Source organism: Podarcis melisellensis (genome assembly GCF_964234715.1).
Source record: "Podarcis melisellensis genome assembly, chromosome: 1".
NCBI classification, from domain to species: Eukaryota; Metazoa; Chordata; class Lepidosauria; order Squamata; family Lacertidae; genus Podarcis; species Podarcis melisellensis.
In genome coordinates, this window is record NC_138528.1 from 80185201 (window position 1) to 80204273 (window position 19073).

General features: G+C 43.6%; 1 protein-coding gene across 2 annotated transcripts; it reads right to left on the reverse strand.

Moving 5' to 3' along the window:
• Window positions 1-1714: 1714 nt before the first annotated feature.
• On the reverse strand, window positions 1715-18490 carry LOC309365197 (membrane-spanning 4-domains subfamily A member 15-like). 2 transcript variants are annotated; one of them, XM_081903416.1, is made up of 7 exons: window positions 17950-18490; window positions 8719-8936; window positions 6910-7029; window positions 6025-6081; window positions 4702-4824; window positions 3003-3116; window positions 1715-2787 (listed from the first exon to the last, which is right to left on the reverse strand). In XM_081903416.1, the coding sequence occupies exons 2-7, from the start codon at window positions 8917-8919 to the stop codon at window positions 2665-2667; spliced, it is 738 nt and encodes a 245-aa protein (XP_081759542.1). In that variant the 5' UTR covers window positions 8920-8936; window positions 17950-18490; the 3' UTR covers window positions 1715-2664. The 2 variants fall into 2 exon arrangements, with proteins under 2 accessions (XP_081759542.1, XP_081759541.1); XM_081903415.1 differs by lacking the exon at window positions 17950-18490 and adding an exon at window positions 10864-11100.
• Window positions 18491-19073: the final 583 nt, after the last annotated feature.

Below are 19073 nucleotides of genomic sequence, written 5' to 3' on the forward strand. Positions count from 1 at the left end.
AGGTAAGAGGGAGTCGGGGAAAGTAGGCTGAGAAAATAAGGTCTGAAACTATACTTGTTGTTTTTGTTTATGTTTGTTTTTATTGTTGTTGTTTTGTTTTTATATGTTGTTAATGGAAACTTCAATAAATATCATTAAAAAAAAAGTTACAAGTCTCATATTAATCAGTTCATGACAATATTTACATTAAAATGTGATGTGGTGGTTTTGCAGGAAAGCAAACAAAATAGTTCAGCCATGGTTAAAAAGTTGATGTGGTCAGGATCATGGCTATAAATCAGTTCTTTGGTATAAATTCCAAAGAGAAACTGAGCTGACATCGTCACAGTAGCTCATGTCTCATGGATGGACATGGGAAGAAGGATGTTTTGCATGACTTGCGGCTATGCTGTCATGGTGAAAAAATGTGACCCTCCTGAGGCAGTAAAAAGCTTGGAAACCAAGACTCCTTTCTCTCGCTTAACGGCAAAACCAGTCAATGCACTGGTAAATCTGTCAGGATTATTTTGTTCAGAGTATCACAGTCCATGAGAAACTTGGCATAAGGCTACCTAGATATTAGAACAGAGATTGAGAGAAAAGAGGCAAATGAAGAGTGACGGTTGGAATTTCCCATAACGCTGGAAGGTTCCGCAAGACATTTTGACAGAAGAGTTTGGATTTGATATCCCACTTTATCACTACCCGAAGGAGTCTCAAAGCGGCTAACATTCTCCTTTCCCTTCCTCCCCCACAACAAACACTCTGTGAGGTGAGTGGGGCTGAGAGACTTCAGAGAAGTGTAACTAGCCCTAGGTCACCCAGCAGCTGCATGTGGAGGAGCGGAGACGCGAACCTGGTTCCCCAGGTGACGAGTCCACCACTCTTAACCACTACACCACACTGGCCAAGAGAACTCCCCATTTAGAAGGGGAAGTGGAGCAGCACCCAGGGGTGTAGGAAGGGGGATGCGGTGGGGGCAGGCTGCCCCGGGTGTCATCCCAGAGGGGGGGTGACAAAATCCCCCCTGGGCGGATCACGCCACCGCGCCACTATCGGACTCCCACCAGGAGGATCACACTGCCACACCACGATTGGCTGCCCCCCAGGAGGATAGCCACGCCATGATTGCCCCCCTGTGAGGATTGCCCCACCCTGCGGTCAGATAGCCCCACCCCCGAGTGCATGGCATGTGCACCACTCCAGGTGCTCGAGTGGCTAGCTTCGCCCCTGGCAGCAATGCCAGGAGCCTCCCTTGTTCTAGCCATAGCATATGAAAAAGGGAAACCTACATCCGAATATTTTTCCATGCATAGGCTTTCCTCCAATCTGGAACCTTGGCAGAATCAGGGGTCCAGATCAGGTAGCACTATATATGTGTAGGCTTCTCTTATTCAATCAACTACACTCAATGTATGGAAGTTGGTGGTGAGCCAAAGGCACACTAAATGCAGCCCCACTCTGCTCATGGGGTCATCTTTGACATATAAGGCATTAAAGAGGCTTATTCATTATGTTTTAGATTTTTTTTAATTAATGGCATTGAACTTCATTATATTTCTCAAAGGGACACAGGATGCTACCTTATACTGAATTAGGCTGCATTTATATGCTAGTTTATTCTGTTTCCATAACTGTTCCCTTCTGCATTATATTTGAACTTTCCTAAAAGCCACTTCCAGGAATACAGTGCAAGTTTAGAGCTATTTTCTGTGATAGTTGATTTTTTTTCCCCCCTGGGGTTTTTGTTCACTAAAATATGAGAACTGGAAGAGATTTCCTCCCCCCATCCTCATAGATGAGAATAACAAGGAAGAAATTCCAGTGCATGTATGGTAAGAACAGAGGAAGAATTTGTTTTGCAGTGAACTCAACTAATCTGACAAGGCTAGGGTTGCCATAAGTCCATAATTTCCCAGACATATCCAGAATACTGCAGTCGCAAGCAGTTTCTGTGTGGAAATTGGCTAAATATCCTGGAAAATCCATGTCGGCAAGGTCATTTTTGCTGATTTCCCTCAGGGTTAGCTCAAAACTTTGTCAAAAAAAGTTCAACAACTTTTCTGTCTGGATTTTCACTTTTTGAAACATGGCAACCCTAGACAAGGCTGGACCTGCTTGCAGATCGGAATACAACTCCCAGTCAGATGGCACCTGTATAAGGATTCTGCAGTACATTATTGGTGCGTGTAAAGGGCACACATATTTTAATTTATTTATTTTTACAAAATTCACATTTTACAGGAAAATGCATTGAAAAGTATTGGGAAATGCATATTTGATGAAAAGAGTGTGTCGGTTTGACATAAGAGGTGCATGCAAAATGTGCACAATTTAAATAGAAACTTTTTGTCCATCCTTTGAGCAACAAAACAACAACCGCATGGAACAGACCTATGATTTGAAGCCAGCGAAACTGAGAGAGGACAGAATCAGACTGATCAGTCTATCTCTGGGTGAAGAATGCTTGAATCGCGACAGGTAGGTTGCTTTACAATGGGGAAGCTAGGACATTGTGCCAGCAACAGTGGAGTTTCAAAGAGACATGCCTTCTTATTCCCAGGCCTTTCTCCCAAAACTATGTACATAACACAGCAGAGACACATCTGAAGTTTGTGATTGACTTGGCATTCCAGAAGACCTGAATTGGGTGTAATTGTTCTTAGGAATCTCATCTTGGCTTTTCTATTCTCCCTGGCTTGAGGGTTCATAGCACGGGTTGGCATATGCTTCATAAGATGGAGGAGGACCTATTGGCAGAAGATTTCCTTGGTGTGGTATGACTGCATCTGGCACATCATATATTGCCTGGAAAGTAGATTAAAATGAACAATTAGAAAGTCTCAGATGCTATTATTACGCTTTACATCCTTCCAGATGCCACCACTGACTTAATTTTCTCCCAGTAGCATCTCCTCCTCCTTTTAATTCTCTAGAGGCCACCTGGTTCCTATTTTCCCAAAGCAAACATCTTACAAGTTTCACCCCCCCTACCGCAGAAGAAGTCCCATGGAGATGCTTACCTCTTCACCTCGACGGAATATTGCTTCATACCCAAAACTTAGAGAGACCATTCCAATGAAGAACTCCAGGACGGCAAAGATCAAGATGACATTTAAAAGTCCTAGGGCTACTCTCTGCCAAACATAAAGCCATGCCGTCAGTTCATATTAAGGTTACACAATTAAGGATAACTGAATCACCACAGAAAACTACTAAAGTAATAGATGATAAAATAAAAGACCCAGTGTTTGTCTTCAGATAGCAATACTGTTCAATTGTAATAGTAAATAATAGTTTAAATATTAAACATTTTAATTTAAGATTGATCAGTATTTTGCCTTAAACATTGCTGCAACTTCAGCTTCCCAGGTCCTATGGTTCTGAAACACACTCATAAAGAAGTTCTGACAACACCAACATCTGGATCACCAATTTTTAGATTTGGCATTTGCTAATGTGTGATGAATCCGACACCCAAAGGGAGAAAAGTAATTTCCTCATTTACTTGAATGCTTTTTTATACAGGCAATGGCCGATTTACATGTGTCCAATTGATGTGCAACCACAAGCACATGTATCACAGCAACCCGGAAGTGGCCAGAAAGGAGGCGGGGTGCAGTGGGCTTATGTGTGCTCCGCCAACATGCGTGGGAGTCAGGAACATAACCCCCACACTAAACAATCATTGCCTGTATATATATAAATAATGGAAACAAGTTAAAATTAGCTCCGATCTTAAGAAATCATGACTGTGGGCTTAGACACACTTCTGTTTGCCCTGCAGTTTTCCCCATGGTTCAGTGTTGAATCAGAGCACACGGCAACAGGGTTTTCTGTGGATTGCCATTTGTTCCGAATTATCACTAAAGAGTGAGTTTTCCAGGGGGAAATGGGTGGGGCAAACACAAAACCACTCAGACCCATGCCTAGAAAACACAGGCCAAGCAGAACACAGATGAGCCCTCTGTCATCTATTAAACGTCTGCGGCTGATTCAGGCTCCACACAGGTATTAACAAGTCAGGTTTATTTGCAGAGCTTGTGTTTTAACACACCAGCCTGTAGCAGGGTTTCTCTGCAGTCCAATTGATGTCTGAGGGGCTTGGCTGTACCTGAGAGCAGGGTAGACAGTTAATTCACTGTCCCCGGTTCCAATATATTTGCCATTGAAGAGCCAATCTATTCCCTATGTGGCTGAAATGTTAAATTCAATTGTTGCTAGATGACTTATTAGCATTAGCATTGGCCTTATTAGTATTATTAGTGCAGTCAATGATATAACTCTACCTCTGCATGGTCTGTGCAGCAGTGTTGGTGCTGGGACCTAGTTCATCTTGTGAACTCCTTTCCTGCCACATCTACAAGCTGGCAGTGGAAGGAGAGACAGCCTTAAAAAGTTGTGAGGTTGCCATTATATTAAATCAAGCTCCGCCTGATTCCTTTATGGCTCAGGTGACTAAGAAAGGCCTATTTTATCTCCCTGGCTTAACCAACCCTCCTGCCAGATCCTTCTATCCAGTAGCAGTTTTGCTTCACACCACTTGGTAAATGACAAGGGATATAATGAGGGCAGAGCAAATAAAGGATGAGGATTACAGTGGAAAACAAAAAAAAATCTCAGGAGTTTGGCAGCCAACCCCATAAGGGAGCTTTCCAATGCAGCCCATTCAACTGCTGCTAAAATAAGTTCAGAACTCAACATTCCCCAAAACCGGCTTACCAGGCGTATTAAGTCAGAGGGCGTATAATAAACAGGAAAAGCATTTTCATCTATGAGGAGAACAATTATCCCAACGGTTGCAGCAAGTGTGCTCACAATGTTCAGGCATGCACTGACTTTCATCTGTAAGAAACAAATACACCCTTAGGGTACAAGCTATTCTGGTCATGCTGCATAGCAACCTGACAAAAGCCTTATTCTAGGGATAGCCAATACCGTGCCTTCCAAGTTTTGCTGGCCATCCCAGCATCCCTGAGCAATGGCCCTGCTGGCTGAGGCTGATGGGAGTTGTGGTCCAACAACATCGCAAGGGCACCATGTTGGCTACCCCAGCGCTATTCAGATATTCTTAAACATGGTGAGGGAAGTGGGCTGTGCACACTGCTCCCAGCCCCACCACCCGCCCCGCATCTTCCTGAGTTGAGTGGGAAGGTTTAAAGGAGGAAGTGCTTTTGACCAGATGCAGTGACTGTCCTCCCTGTGAACAAGAACCTAGGGTTCCTTGTGGTGGAGAGAACTGCAAGCATTCAAGCCAAACATGGTTATATCCCACTTCAGATCTTCCTGTACACTTCCCACTACCCTTCCACAGATGCAGCTTTAAAATGCATGACTAGAACTTTTGGCACCATCTCTATTAATGAAATTGCAAGAGTTTGGCCTCTCTCTTTTTTTTACCTCCTTTTGACTATGTGAAAACTAAGGCTGTCTGAAAATGGCGCCCCAAAATTTCCCCATGTTATTTGTGAGCATTAAAAGAAGTGGGAGTTTTGCAGGTATTATCCGTGGGTGGACTGAAATTCTCCAAGTCTTCAGGAAGAGCTTGGAAAAAGAAAACGTGCTTTTTTTTAAGTATCAAAAAATTGTTTTCTGATAAATTTTGGACAAGCCTACTCCCTAGATCAATTATGCAGGGATGATATACTGCTTCAGTCCAAGGTCAGACCTTAGAAACAACTGCCTATAGAAGTCAGATTATTTCCAGGAATCTCTCTAAGAAAACGCCATTTTATTTTATTAGGATATTTGCACAGTTACTGCAGAGAAGGCTCAATGATTAAAAGAGTCTCAGCTTTTCCATGCTATTCCAATACCTCTCTGAGGAGTCACAAGGTTTGGGACTCCAATAAGAATTGGCTGCTCTTATCTGGAGGGAAATTCAGAACAAGGAGGATGCTATAGATTCTGTAGCCCTGAAGTCCTGACAGGAGGATTTTTAGAAGTCTTGTGTAAGCTGTACTGAGCTCCCAAAGAAAGTGTGCAATATATGTGCAGTAAATGGTGGGTTGAGAGGCAGGGCAGGATGTGAAGAACCAGACTCACCTGTAGGGATGATCTGTTATGCTCAGTTATCGCCAATGCAAATCCGGAAATGATGAACTGGGTCACACAAGAAAAACAAATCAGGATTAGAGTAAAACTTCACTCCAAATTCAGGTGGGAAAAGACTTATGCAGATAAAAGAGGATGCTGACAAATGGGGCAGGCTGTCTACAGGAGTTATGAGGCAAAAGTAAGGGGCCAGGGGCAAGATAATTAGGTCAGGAAAAAATGCACTATGTGCATTTCCTGAATGTGATTTTTTTCTGTTGTAGTTACCATTCCTGTCTTTGATGCATAACCCACCATCTCCTGGAAAGCATAGGAAATTGGAGTTCAGCCGTGAGCTAATAAGCTGCGATTCCTCAAGGTAGTGTCTGAGCATCCAAATAAATTGAACACACACACATACACATGTTATATGTTGGTATCCCTACCTGCATTAAATTGTCTGAACTCAATCTGGCAAATTATCTGAATTCAGTTTGGTATTCCTAAGAGAAACCAGCAATTTGGGTTTCTTATACAAATGACCGCTAAATTTAGGCTGAGCTTGAGAGCTGCTTCCATGTCCGTTCCAAAATGCACAGAAAGCATTTGATCCCAGAAACCATGTGGACAAGGCCAATTTTCCACCTAGTTGGTACCCTCCCCGCTGGTCAACTGTTGGATGTAAAAAGACTAGGCAATTAGTCATCGAAATGTCACATTCAAGTGCTATTGAATTCATGAAACATCTAACTGCTATTTAATTCCCTATTCTTAGGGTTTCTTGAATGGTGAGGTTCTCTTTCCCTTAGAAGAAAGGTTGCCTGCAGCAATCACTTGTCAAACAGGGAGGTGGCTGGCATAGTTTGAATTTGTTTGAATTGAACTGGTCCTACTTACAATGAGTCCGCCCCAGTACACGTATCCAGAGAGCACAGTGTATGATCGGCTTCCGTCCAAGAGAAGGGTCAAGAGGCTCCCAAAACTAATGTGAACCAAGCCAATCAGAATCTGGATAGCCTGTAATAATAGAATTGAATAGAATAGGTGAGATGAGTCCTAGTGTTTTCGACAGTCCTTGTTTGGGGAGACAAATTCTGTCAATTTGAAACCGAAGGAACTGTCCAGAGCACTGACCAACTTTTGTGTCATCATAAAACACCCTCCCCATTCCCAAAGAGCAGCATTCCAGAGTTTTAAAAATCCATTTTTTAGACACGCCCTATATATCGTGCAAATGTATGGTTGTAAAAACAACATTTAAAACAAACGAAAAGGTACGCAGCCCAAAGAGGAGTGAGAAAATTGCCATGGGTTGGTTTGTTTATTTTACAGTTTCATATCCTGCCTTTCCACCATTTAGGCTTTGCTATTGAAACAGCTACATGTGTTGTTTGAGGGGGAAGGTTACCTCACCCAACCTGGGCCAAAGAGGTGCTACCAGCTCCTGGTTTGGGGTACATCCACGCCACCTAGTGCAGCAGCAACTCTCACACAATGCCTCATATAAAGTTCCTCCCTTCCTAACAGCAGCCAGAATAAGGATTGCGGAAGTGCGGCGAAAGGGTGTGTGCGTGTGTTTATATAGATATAGATAGAGATATAGATAACTTTAACACACTTTGGGAAGAAGTGGCATTCAGAAAACATTGTTTTGTGTGTCTGTGGGGTGGGGGAATTCCATTGCAAGTCAGTTTTTTAAAGTACTGCTGAGAACTGCCGGGGGTGAGGGGAAGAGGGAAACCTGGATTTTCCCCCAAAGCAGATGTTTCAGGTGTTCAGCTTAGTAAAGGTAAAGGGACCCCTGACCATTAGGTCCAGTCGTGACTGACTCTGGGGTTGCGGTGCTCATCTTGCTTTATTGGCTGAGGGAGCCGGCGTACAGCTTCCGTGTCATGTGGCCAGCATGACTAAGCCGCTTCTGGCGAACCAGAGCAGCGCACGGAAACGCCGTTTACCTTCCCGCTGGAGCGGTACCTATTTATCTACTTGCACTTTGAAGTGCTTTCGAATTGCTAGGTTGGCAGAAACAGGGACCGAGCAACAGGAGCTCACCTCGTCGCAGGGATTCGAACCACCGACCTTGTGATCAGCAAGTCCTAGGCTCTCTGGTTTAACCCACAGCGCTACCCGCATCCTGCATCTGCATGAAAGCAGATGTTTCAGGTGTTCAGTTTGGATGGGACCATTTTTAATTTCTCTCCGTTTCTCACTTTTCCAATCTTAATTTCAGTTCTTCACATTTCCCTACAAATCACAATTTCCCTCCCTCCCCAGAAAGTTTTCCTTCAGGGTGAATTTATCTTACCACACACATTTCAGCATGCAGTTTTGCCAAACATACACATTTAGCACAGCAATTGTACCCGAATAGAAAACATTTTACGGTGAAGCATATTTCAGAGAAGAGTGCATTTTGAAAGATGGCTACATTTTGGTTCGCATAGTGTGCCAGAGAGTGTGAATTAGGTGAGTTAAGATCACCTTTCAATGCAAAATTATTTCCCCACATCCCTTGATGTGAATCAGAATATCAGAGCTGGGGTGGATGAATTGTGACAGAGAGGCAATGCTTGGTATATAAGCTAGGCCACAAAGAAACCATAGAGGAAGATACTTCTGTTCTTTACATTATTATTTTTGCTATATAACTCTTTATTGGTGATCACAATAATCCCGAGAGACCTTAGTATGAGATGGGTCACTTACCCCTAGCACCCTGGGTTCTCCTTTGCGTTCTGTACGTAAGTTACCAGCTGGCTCAGCTCCTCCATAGAGATGGCTCCCTGGATAGCCTGTTCCGAGCGGCTGGCCACCCAAATGCATGGCACCAGTTGGGTACAAAATCTGGTTTGGGTGGCTGGCCATCACACCATGGTGAGGAATAACCACGAATGCTTGGTTGTCCATGCTGAGCAATGCAGCTACTGTAACAGAGGGGAAAGAGAAAAGAACCCATGAATTCGTTCATGAAAAGTGCACATTGTTTTTCCTTGCTCTGAGTTTGATATGGGCTCCCTCAGGCATATGCAATGACAGGAGACAGTTCTATGTTGCTATGTTGCTGGTAGAAACAAGCTGGTTGGGGTTGGTAGGAGTTGTAGTCCAAAAACGTCTTGAGGGCATCAAGTTGTGGAAGACTGATATACAGCAGGGGTGGAAATACTTTTTCAGCCACATTTGTATGCAACCTTCTGGGAACTGCATGCTACTGGCAGGCAGGGCCAGAACCACAGAGCAATGGATGTGGCTTTTACCTTTGTACAGAGGTTTGTACACACACACACACACAGTCTCCACTCAGGCAAATTAAAGGCGTTATCACCTTTCATGTCCACATTCTAGCCAAACAAAAGTACTCAGGGAGAAATCACAAACTGATGCAGAAATGGGACAGAACAGATTTATGAACAAATGAATGAACGAATGTACAACTGACACAGACTGGTTATAGACTGTTCTCTAAATACATCAGAATTGCACGCTCTCTAGTGCAATAGTAGTAGCTCCAGTGATTTTTACAGATACACTTCATGCCGGAATCATATATATATACAGTAGATTAGGGATGGACGGTTCTCTCAATTTCATTCTCTCGGTTTCTCGTTTTCAAATTTCAAATTCAGTTATCCACATTAGTTTGCAATTTTTTTTAAAGTCCTCATGAAAATTCATTAGCATTGTACTACAAAATTGCTTCTAGTAAGCACATTTTGGGTGCAGTTGTGCCTAACGCACACAGTTATGGAAAGCACTTTCGCCTTATATTATGCATTTTTGTATGTTATTTTCACGAATATATGTTACCTGGCTGGAAAACTACACTGCAAAATTTGGATAAGTGTGAATTTGGAAGGCTGATTGCTGATTGTGTATTGTTTTCGGAAGTGTGAATTTGGAAGGCTGATTGCTGATTGTGTATTGTTTTCGGAAGTGCAGATTAGGTAGGTAAAGGTAAAGGGACCCCTGACCGTTAGGTCCAGTTGTGGCCGACTCTGGGGTTGCAGCGCTCATCTCGCTTTATTGGCCGAGGGAGCCGGCGTACAGCTTCAGGGTCATGTGGCCAGCATGACTAAGCCGCTTCTGGTGAGCCAGAGCAGCGCACAGAAATGCCGTTTACCTTCCCACCGGAGCAGTACCTATTTATCTACTTGCACTTTGACGTGCTTTCGAACTGCTAGGTTGGCAGGAGCAGGGACCGAGCAACAGGAGCTCATCCCGTTGCGAGGATTCGAACCGCCGACCTTCTGATTGGCAAGTCCTAAGCTCTGTGTTTTAACCCACAGCGTCACCCGCGTCCTGCAGATTAGGTAGATTCACCTTTAAATACAAACAATTGAAATTCTCCCCCATCCCTAAAAGAGAGTAAGAAATAGGGGTGGGGTTTAACTATGTTGTTGTATGGGTGAGATGAGGTATATTTGTGCAGTTCCCTCCTTTCCCCTGGTCCATGCGCCCTTATGCCCCTTAAATCATCGTTGGAGGTGTAAAGGAACCTCCAGAACTGGTTCAGGGGATGCAAGGGGGGGAAGGGGGGGAGGAAGTCTCATTGTGTGAGTTGAGCTTGTTCCCTATACCCCACTTAGTGCTACATTGAATCTCACCCTAGGTATTCTATTGCCTGTTTTAAGGGCAAATGGCTTCGCATCCACTGCCACCTCCACCCCGCCCCTGTCTTCCCCATTTGCCCTATTTGTAGCAGCATGAAAAAGATCTAATTCTTTACCCTGGGGACTCTCCCTCCCTGTCTTTCTCCGTACCCCTCCCTCCTTCCTGTGAGAGGCCTCGGCCACCAACAATGACCAATGATCCTCCTGATAATGACCCAAGCTACCGAGAGGTGATAGGACTCACTGTATTTCCTGACCTTGCAGATTCTGCTTTCCCTCTCGGGTGTTCGAGTTCTACTCAGTCAACCAGGAAGCTTGCTCAGAATTTTAAAGAGTATCATTCATTGCTGTTGGACCTTTGATCTTATTTGCTTGGTCATATCCATCCGCCCCGCCCTTCTCCTGCAGATACGTCCCAGTTCTACCTTCATCAGGGTTACGGTTGCCATGGTCCCTTCTATTAAAGAGCTTCTCTATACCCTAGAGCAGAGTTGTCCAAACTTTTCATGTTGGCGACACACTTTTTAGACATGCATCATTTTGCAACACAGTAATCCAGTTTTACTAGCAAACCAGAGGTTAACTAACCCCTTTCCAGCCCCGGCAGCAGTGTGAAGAGCGTTTGGGTGACACACCTGCACACTGCAGCCGACACACTAATGTGTGTCAGGACACATAGTTTGGAAAGTCCTGCCCTAGAGCATTATTTTTATATTTTTATTTCATTTAAAATATTTCTATACTGCTTTTTTATTCGCTGGATGTTTTCCAGCACCGCCTTAAAACACTGTCGTTCAGGCAAGCTTATCTAGACTTCTCCTGTCAATTTGTCTTTTTGTCTACTCTTGATGTTTATCACGTCAATGTTTTAAAATGGCCACTCACCCACTCCAGCGGTGGGTGTCGGTTGCAACCTGGCATGGGGCTTCCTCATCCTCTCGCAGCCATGCCATGTCCCCCTGAGCATTGCTCCCGTCCCCTAGCCATTGCGGTGCCTGATGGGTTCCCGCCAAACCCAGATTCAAATTCTGGCCTATCTGTGGCAGCCTGGGGGTGGGGCAACAGGAGCAGACTGCATATGGTGAGGTTTCTCTCTGGTCCACTCCCAGAGCTTAAAGGGGGGGGTCTGAAGCAGCCACATTTATTAAGAATTTAAATATTTGAAGTGGGGTGTAAGCTGCCTAGAGGTTTTGTTACAATCAGAGCTCTCACTCACTCACTCACTCACTCACTTATACACACACACACACACACACACACACACACACCCCGTGCCTTAAGTAGTTTACAGCAATTCAGAATAGCTGGAGTGGGGACAAGGGTGCCAGCTTGAATAAAATATTGGGGGGGGGGAGTCCTGCCCTGCATAATCAATCACATGACACAGCACACACACACCCCCATTTGAATGGCAATTCAAATATTTTATTGGAGGAGCTGAAGGGACCTACAAATCATAGCGATTACTACTACACTCTTTAGAACACTGTACTGTATATCCCTAGAAAAGGGTGGGCCCCAGCTGCAATTTAGAATGGAACTGACACAAATGAGTTAATTTGGGCCAATTATAATTGCCTCACTAATTAACTTACAATTGGGTCTCCTCAATGGGACCCTCTACTACCCCTTCCTTTCCCTACCATACTCAGTGAAGAGGGTAGTGAGGTTTGCAGTACAGCTTTAGTCAGGCCCACATACCAGGGGAAGTGTCGTTCCTGTGGTTCTTTCTTGACGACTCTGGATGCTGATGCAGCACACTTGTGGCAGCATTTGGGATCGTCCTGCGAGGGCTTGATGCCACCGCATAAGCTTTGAGTAGGCAGTGGAGCAGTGGTGAGGGCATGACCAACTGGGTGGACCCAGACCTCCAATGAGTCCGGGCCTGGCTCAGCAGGGGCTTGCAGGAGCCAGAATGCAAAGGTTGGAATTCAATGTCACGCCAAGGTGACAATTCCGTCAGCGCAAGCATTTCTGCTGGCCAAACAGAATAATCTCCCTGCCCTTGTGTGCTGTTCCGGGGGTTCTCCTGACCCTCCTAAGCAGATTTGGAGAGGGCATGAGGATCCCATGGGGTTTGGGTTCCACAAGGGCTCCTTGTGCTGGTTTTGCTCTGCACATTAAGGCCTCCTCTGCACAGGGTCATCATCAGTAAGGAAAATGACCCAAAGAGTCAATGTCTTATAGTAAAACCTGCAGGCTGCTTCACCTTAACTTTTGCCAGCTCCAGGCTTAGGTTACCGTTGTTACATGTTATCATTCTTTGTGGCAGCTTTTTCAATATCTTAAGAATGATAGAAAATCAATTTTTTACACTGCTTGCTCCAGCTTTCCTGTAGCTGGCTTGTATCCTAAGGCCACTTTCAGTGATGAAGCAATTTCCCACCATTAGTAGGAGAGGCTGAGTTAGCACCATTTACATGGCGAAGCTTGTCTGAGTGATAAGAGATGCGTGCCAGAAACAGAAACTTGGAAGGAACACCTCATTGGAGTTTTAATGCAACGTTTCACAGTTCTGTCTCTGGAACAGCAGAGGGCAGAATATCATTTTCTTTATTCACGTATCTGCATAAGAAATGCGATGTTAATAAACACGTTTGCCAACAAGTACCCTTTTTATCAACCAATGTCGACTTTTATCAACCAATGTAGAAGAATGTCTACTGTATAAAGGTCACAGACCATGGAGAGAGACCATAGTATTTGCAGAGCCCTTTGCAACGCAGACACAGACCCATTTTATGCATGTTTACTTGAAAAAAGAAGTCCCACTGTCTGATTGAAAATGAAAATGGCCTCTTCAGGAGAAGGGAATTAGAGGCTTGGGCTTTAGAATTTCTGTAATAAGTAGATGGATCAGATATTATTGTCCTTTTGAACATAATTTATGATGATATTTGATAGAGATCTTAAAAGCTTAAGTTTTAATAACCTCTTTGTCTCACTGGTTCTCATTCACAGAATGTGAGAAATAAGGGGGTAAAGGCTATGGTTTTTATAATGCCTTACTTATTGTGATACAAAAGTTCTTTTACTGTCTCCCAACTTTTTCATAATTCTTTTCCTCCTGCTAATGGGAATGATAGGGCAATCTTTGCGGTTTTCAAAAATCACATTGCATCTTTAAGTGTGCCAGGATTTATGCTTTCTCCAAAACTGCTTTGTTAATTTCTAACAATGTCAATAAATAGCAATGGAATTCACTCTTTGCATTTTCCGCCTTTCATTTCCTTCTGACCTCACTGTTTACAGTTCCCTCCCAGCAGCCATGCCTATCTGAAATCACATGAATGTGAAGAATAATTACTGAGCTTTTGGATTAGATGTTACAGTTTTGGCTAACAGCAGGGGCACTCTGCATTAACATTCAGTGCAAGTCTGCACACGTCAGAGTCACAAGTTAGAGAATGCTTCCTTCAGATGGCACTGGATATCCATTTCAATGTTTCATTCAGATGAAAGAAATATCTGGATGGGCACAGAGTAGGACCATCCCCATATGAGAGGAGGGGGAAAGCTTAATGAATCACACAATTGAACTGAACAATCTGTTAATCTGTAATTATTTGTATGGTTTTAATAAATTTTATATTTTATATCATTTTAATTCTACCAATATTAAATTGTTTTTAATGATTGTTTTGTCTATGTTTTTAGCGGTTCTTGTTCTCATTTGTAAGCTGTCTTGGGTCTCATCAGGGGAAACGGGGGGGGTCATTCCATGTCATGTGATCCAATGACTTTTACCTTACCATTTTATATTGCTTTCAGTTTCCTAAAAATAGTATAAGAGAAGGTCCCAAATCTCAGTTTTTGATTTTTTTTATCTCATCCCGTTTTTGAATTATGGGAGTTTGAAATTTCAAAAAAATGACAATTTTGGCCTTGCTGGACGACGCAAACACCTTAAAAGCTCAACCCATAATTGAGATATTTCAAAACTAAAAATGCCAATCTCTTCATAATGCCATGGACTTACTTTAAAATTTAAAGTTAAGTTACAAAATTTTAAATTTAAGTACAAAAATTTTCATCTTTATGTGCCTGGCAATAACAACAACAACAACAACGACAACAACGGAGGCAGAAAGGAGGCAAGTATCCAGGAGTAAAGACTTTGGCAATCCCACCAACCATTGCACCCAATGTGTTTTGACTATATGCAATTTTGGCTTTAAGTGTGAAACGTAACCCTCATTGAGGGCTGGCTGTACATGGCTATCACTCCCCGGTTTTTTTATGCATTTCATTTCTTTCTGGCTCTCCCGTTTACAGTCCCACACCTAAACCATGTACGTGTGTGTGTGTGTGTGTGTGTGTGTGTGTGTGTGTGTGTGTATACACACCTGCAACTCAGGATAACACTTCATGCATCTGATGAAGTGGACTGTCATTCACAAAAGCTTCTGTCATAATAAATTGGTTAGTCTTTAAGATGCCACACGACTCTCTTGTTGTTTTGATTTTGCTATCACTCTGTATTTGGATTCAACTACATCAATGACATGTTATACATTTTGTGTGAAATGGTGGGTGAAAATACAATACAAACAACTGTACCTTAACATTTCATTAAGAGCTTGCATGCCTAAAAGCCCAATAATGAATCTTGAAGTTCTGTAAAAACATCAATGCCCAGAAGCCCAATAATAAACACTCCCTTGTCTGAAAACCTTCTATATATTTACCAGCTGAAGTTAGCATAATGAAAGGTATTGCCTTACCATGTTTTTGTCACTGGAAACCAGATGCAATTTCAAGGCAGAATGGGACAAGCAGAGGGTTCTGCATTATGCATTAGGGTATCACAGCACTGACTGGGGAATGAAGACCAAGACACTTGGGCTAAACTCTCCGTTTGTTTCATGTGTTTAGCACCACAAACCACAGAAAGCACTGTGCAATATACCACTAGAACTCAGGTGTTTGCATACATGTGCAACATAATGAAACAGGTGGACCTCCCCCCCCCACTCCAGTTGAAATTATTGTCTGAAGCCACTTCTCTGCATATCCCAAATTAGAACCCACACATCCCATGGTTTGTCTTTCCTTCCATTCACACCTTGTCATCCCTGCAGGTCGCATTTCAACCCCTTCTAGACTGCCGGCTCTGCAAAGAGATTAGATTGCGTCGCAGTGGCCTGCTGCCGCACAGCTAAGCTTCCATCTGCTTCCCTTCTTTCACCAGTGTTGGTGGCAAAGTCAGCCATTGAGAGAGAAATATGACCATGCACACGGAACACCAGCTGGGCTCTGATGAGATCTCAGGTGAAGAGAGATCCCTGCAAAGAACCCAGGGCAAGTTCTGAGGCCAGAGGAAGGATTTCCTGTATCAGGCAGGGTGCTGGAGCTCCAGATGGTCCACAAGGCCTCCTCCAACTGGGTGATCTGAGTTTATCTATTCTAAAAAATATTTACATCCAGCCATATCATAAAATAGCAGGACAGTGTGCAGCAATAGGTATACAATAAAACATAAAACACCATGAAAAATGGTAGAAAATAATCACTGAAACGACCACATTGGCCTGTCGGCATTAAAAGGTCAGCATTAAAAGAGATGGCTGAACGTCGAAAGAGAGGGTGCCTGTCAAATCTCTGCTGGAGAATCCCTGGAGCGTCAGGTGTGGCTAGGAGAGACTTTTAGCAGCTATGGCTGGTAAATTCATTCATGGCCATTCCCTGGTCAGGATTGTATGAGACCACAGTTGTCTAGGCATTTGTAACCTCATGGTTGTCAACATGCCGGCGAAGGCAAATACTTAATTTTATTCATGTTGTCCAATTTTAAATTGTTGTTATGGCCTAATTTGTATTGAAATTGTCCTTTGTTTTTTCCGGTGTTATGTTTCGCTGACTAGCTGTACGAGTCAATCTGGTCTGTGACCGTTTAATAAAATTTGATTTGAAGGTAACCTCATGGCTGGATTACTGCAATGTGCTCTATATGTAGCCACCCCTGTGATTGGTCCGGTGGTTGCAGCTGGTGCAGAAAAGAGCAGCTAGGTTGTTTGTGTGGGCAAATTACTACCATCACAACAACACTTCACTTGCAGGATTTGCACTGGCTGCCACGTTTGCTATCAGGCCAAGTTCAGGGTGTTGGTACCAAGTCCCTATACAGCTCCGGACAAGGTTGCTTGAGAAGCGCCTTATACACCCAGTAGATTGCTGCATTTTGCAGGAGAGTTTCTCCTGTGAGTGCCACAGACCTCAGAAGCCCTCTGCACTGTAACTCAGAGCAGGGCTTTTCGTGTGGCTGCCCCTGTTCTGTGGAGCAGCATTTCTGTCGAGATACAGCAGGCAATCACTAGCTGCACTTTCCAGAAACAATTGAAGATAGTGATTGTTCTGACAGGTTTTCCTAGCTGGATAAATGAGCATTCAGCATAAGTGTCCACTTGTTAGGATTTTAATCTTGCTTTAAATGTTGTTTTTGTGTTCTTAACTGTTTTTAATTATCTTATGTGCACATTGCCTCGAGACAGTGGTTTAGAAGGCAATTAATAAAGCAATAATAGTAAATTTACAACAGGCTCTTGCTTCTGATTGTAATAACCAGAGAGAAGGGCAGCCAAGGTATGAACACAAGCAGCAATAAACAATACCTGAGCCTAGATCAACAAAAACTTAAGCCATTTTAAAACTGAAGTCAGCAACTAGTGTTGCTGCTGTTTTTCAGTTCAGGTGAAAGAAGAGCAAATTATTTGAGATCACAAGGACTGAAGGAGAAATAGTCTTATAGGTACAATGAAGCAGGATGTATACTTTTGCTCTTAAGTAGTAAATGAGGTATATGAAAGGGACCAGGGCAGAGACAATGTGACCCCCATGAGGAATCTCTGGCAGCCCCATATTTCTCCTTTTATCCCCAGAATGGTAGGCACCCACCTTGGGAAACTTTAGCACCACCTGTGCAACTCCAGCACCATATTTGCACCAAGTTCAAACCGTAAGGCTGTGTAGAAATGCATCGTCAATGTCTGGTTCAAAGTGTGGCAATTCCCTTTTCTAGGGCATTCATCAAAACCTCAAGCCAGATGGAACACAAGATCTTCTTGCTCATCTTGGCATTCAGCTAAGCTGGGAGATGTATTTTCAATTACTATAATAGGATGCAGCACAGCCTCAGCACTAAATGATGTTAAATAGTTTTAGCAATGATAGCATTATATCCTGATCTTCTTTTAAAACCTGTCAACATATGGCTGGAGCCTCCAGCAAAATACAAGCTGAAATCGATACACAGAAAACAATTCAGTTAGGGTTTGTTTTCCCCTCCAGCATTTTAAAGCAAAAGAACAACCGATAGGAGCACACTACAAACCTGTGTCCCTTCTTCTTTCAGGCCTGATTCTACAGCATTGCTAGGAAGACCACATCTAATTATGGGTTGAAAAATTTCCATAACAACAACAAAACACCTCCCTCCTACAAACCATATGTCCAAACACAAATAATAAACCAAACACAAATCATATAGCATGGCCTCCTTACAGGACCTTTGCTTTGCTGAGACTGGTTCAGGTGCCCAAGTGTGCTTTCCTGGGTGACAGAAGGTCAGTTAATCTCTATTTAAATACTGCCTTTTCACATTTTGCATGCACAGAAATTCCAGTCAAACACTGTATTTGACTAGAAGGCTGAACAGAATGTTTCAATCACTAGGCAACGGGCCTGTTAAAATTTATTCGTACCATCTGGGCAATTGACATCAGGACAATAATAGACTTTGATTTCCAGAAATCTGCTCTGTGCTGAGTCCAGTTTCCTTTTCCCTTAAAAAAAGAGGTGGAGAACCTGCAGCCCATAGGCCACAGATGGCCCACAGCCCAGGGCTGGCACTACGATGAGCCTTTCTGATTTGAGGCAGTCATCTCAAGCAGCACTCTGGGAGGAGTGGCAGGTTTGGGTCTGGGTTCTGTGCCCAACTTCCCTTCCTGCATAATCTTCTACCCGGGACAGTTTCTTCACACTTACAAATCCCTTTCTATCCTTTCTCTTTCCACTCTTCACCCTCTCAAAACATGCCTCCTCTTTCCGTTCCACCAACCAACCTCTCTCTCGCCTTTGCACCATGCCTTACTAGCTGGATACTGAAGCTGCTGTCTTGCAAAGCTAGGAGGCAGGAGGCAGCTGCACATGAGTGGGACTCTGTGGCAAAGTGATTTGACAGACGTATGGAAAAGAAGGGACAGTAAGACACCATGAAATGGGGAGGGTCAATGCTCTGGTGAAGCAAGGGGGACAAAATGCAGGAGGAAAAGGTGGGAAGGAGAACGAAAGCGTTTTCCTGGTACATAAAAGCACTTTTAAGCTCTCTGCCTTGCTTACTGGGCTCTGGGAAACTCTCATGCAGGCTCTAGTGGCCTTTGTGAGATCTCGAGGAGGCCTCCAAAGCCCAAGAAAGAGTTCCTAGAACTCAGTAGGAAGGCTGAAATTGTGCTAGTT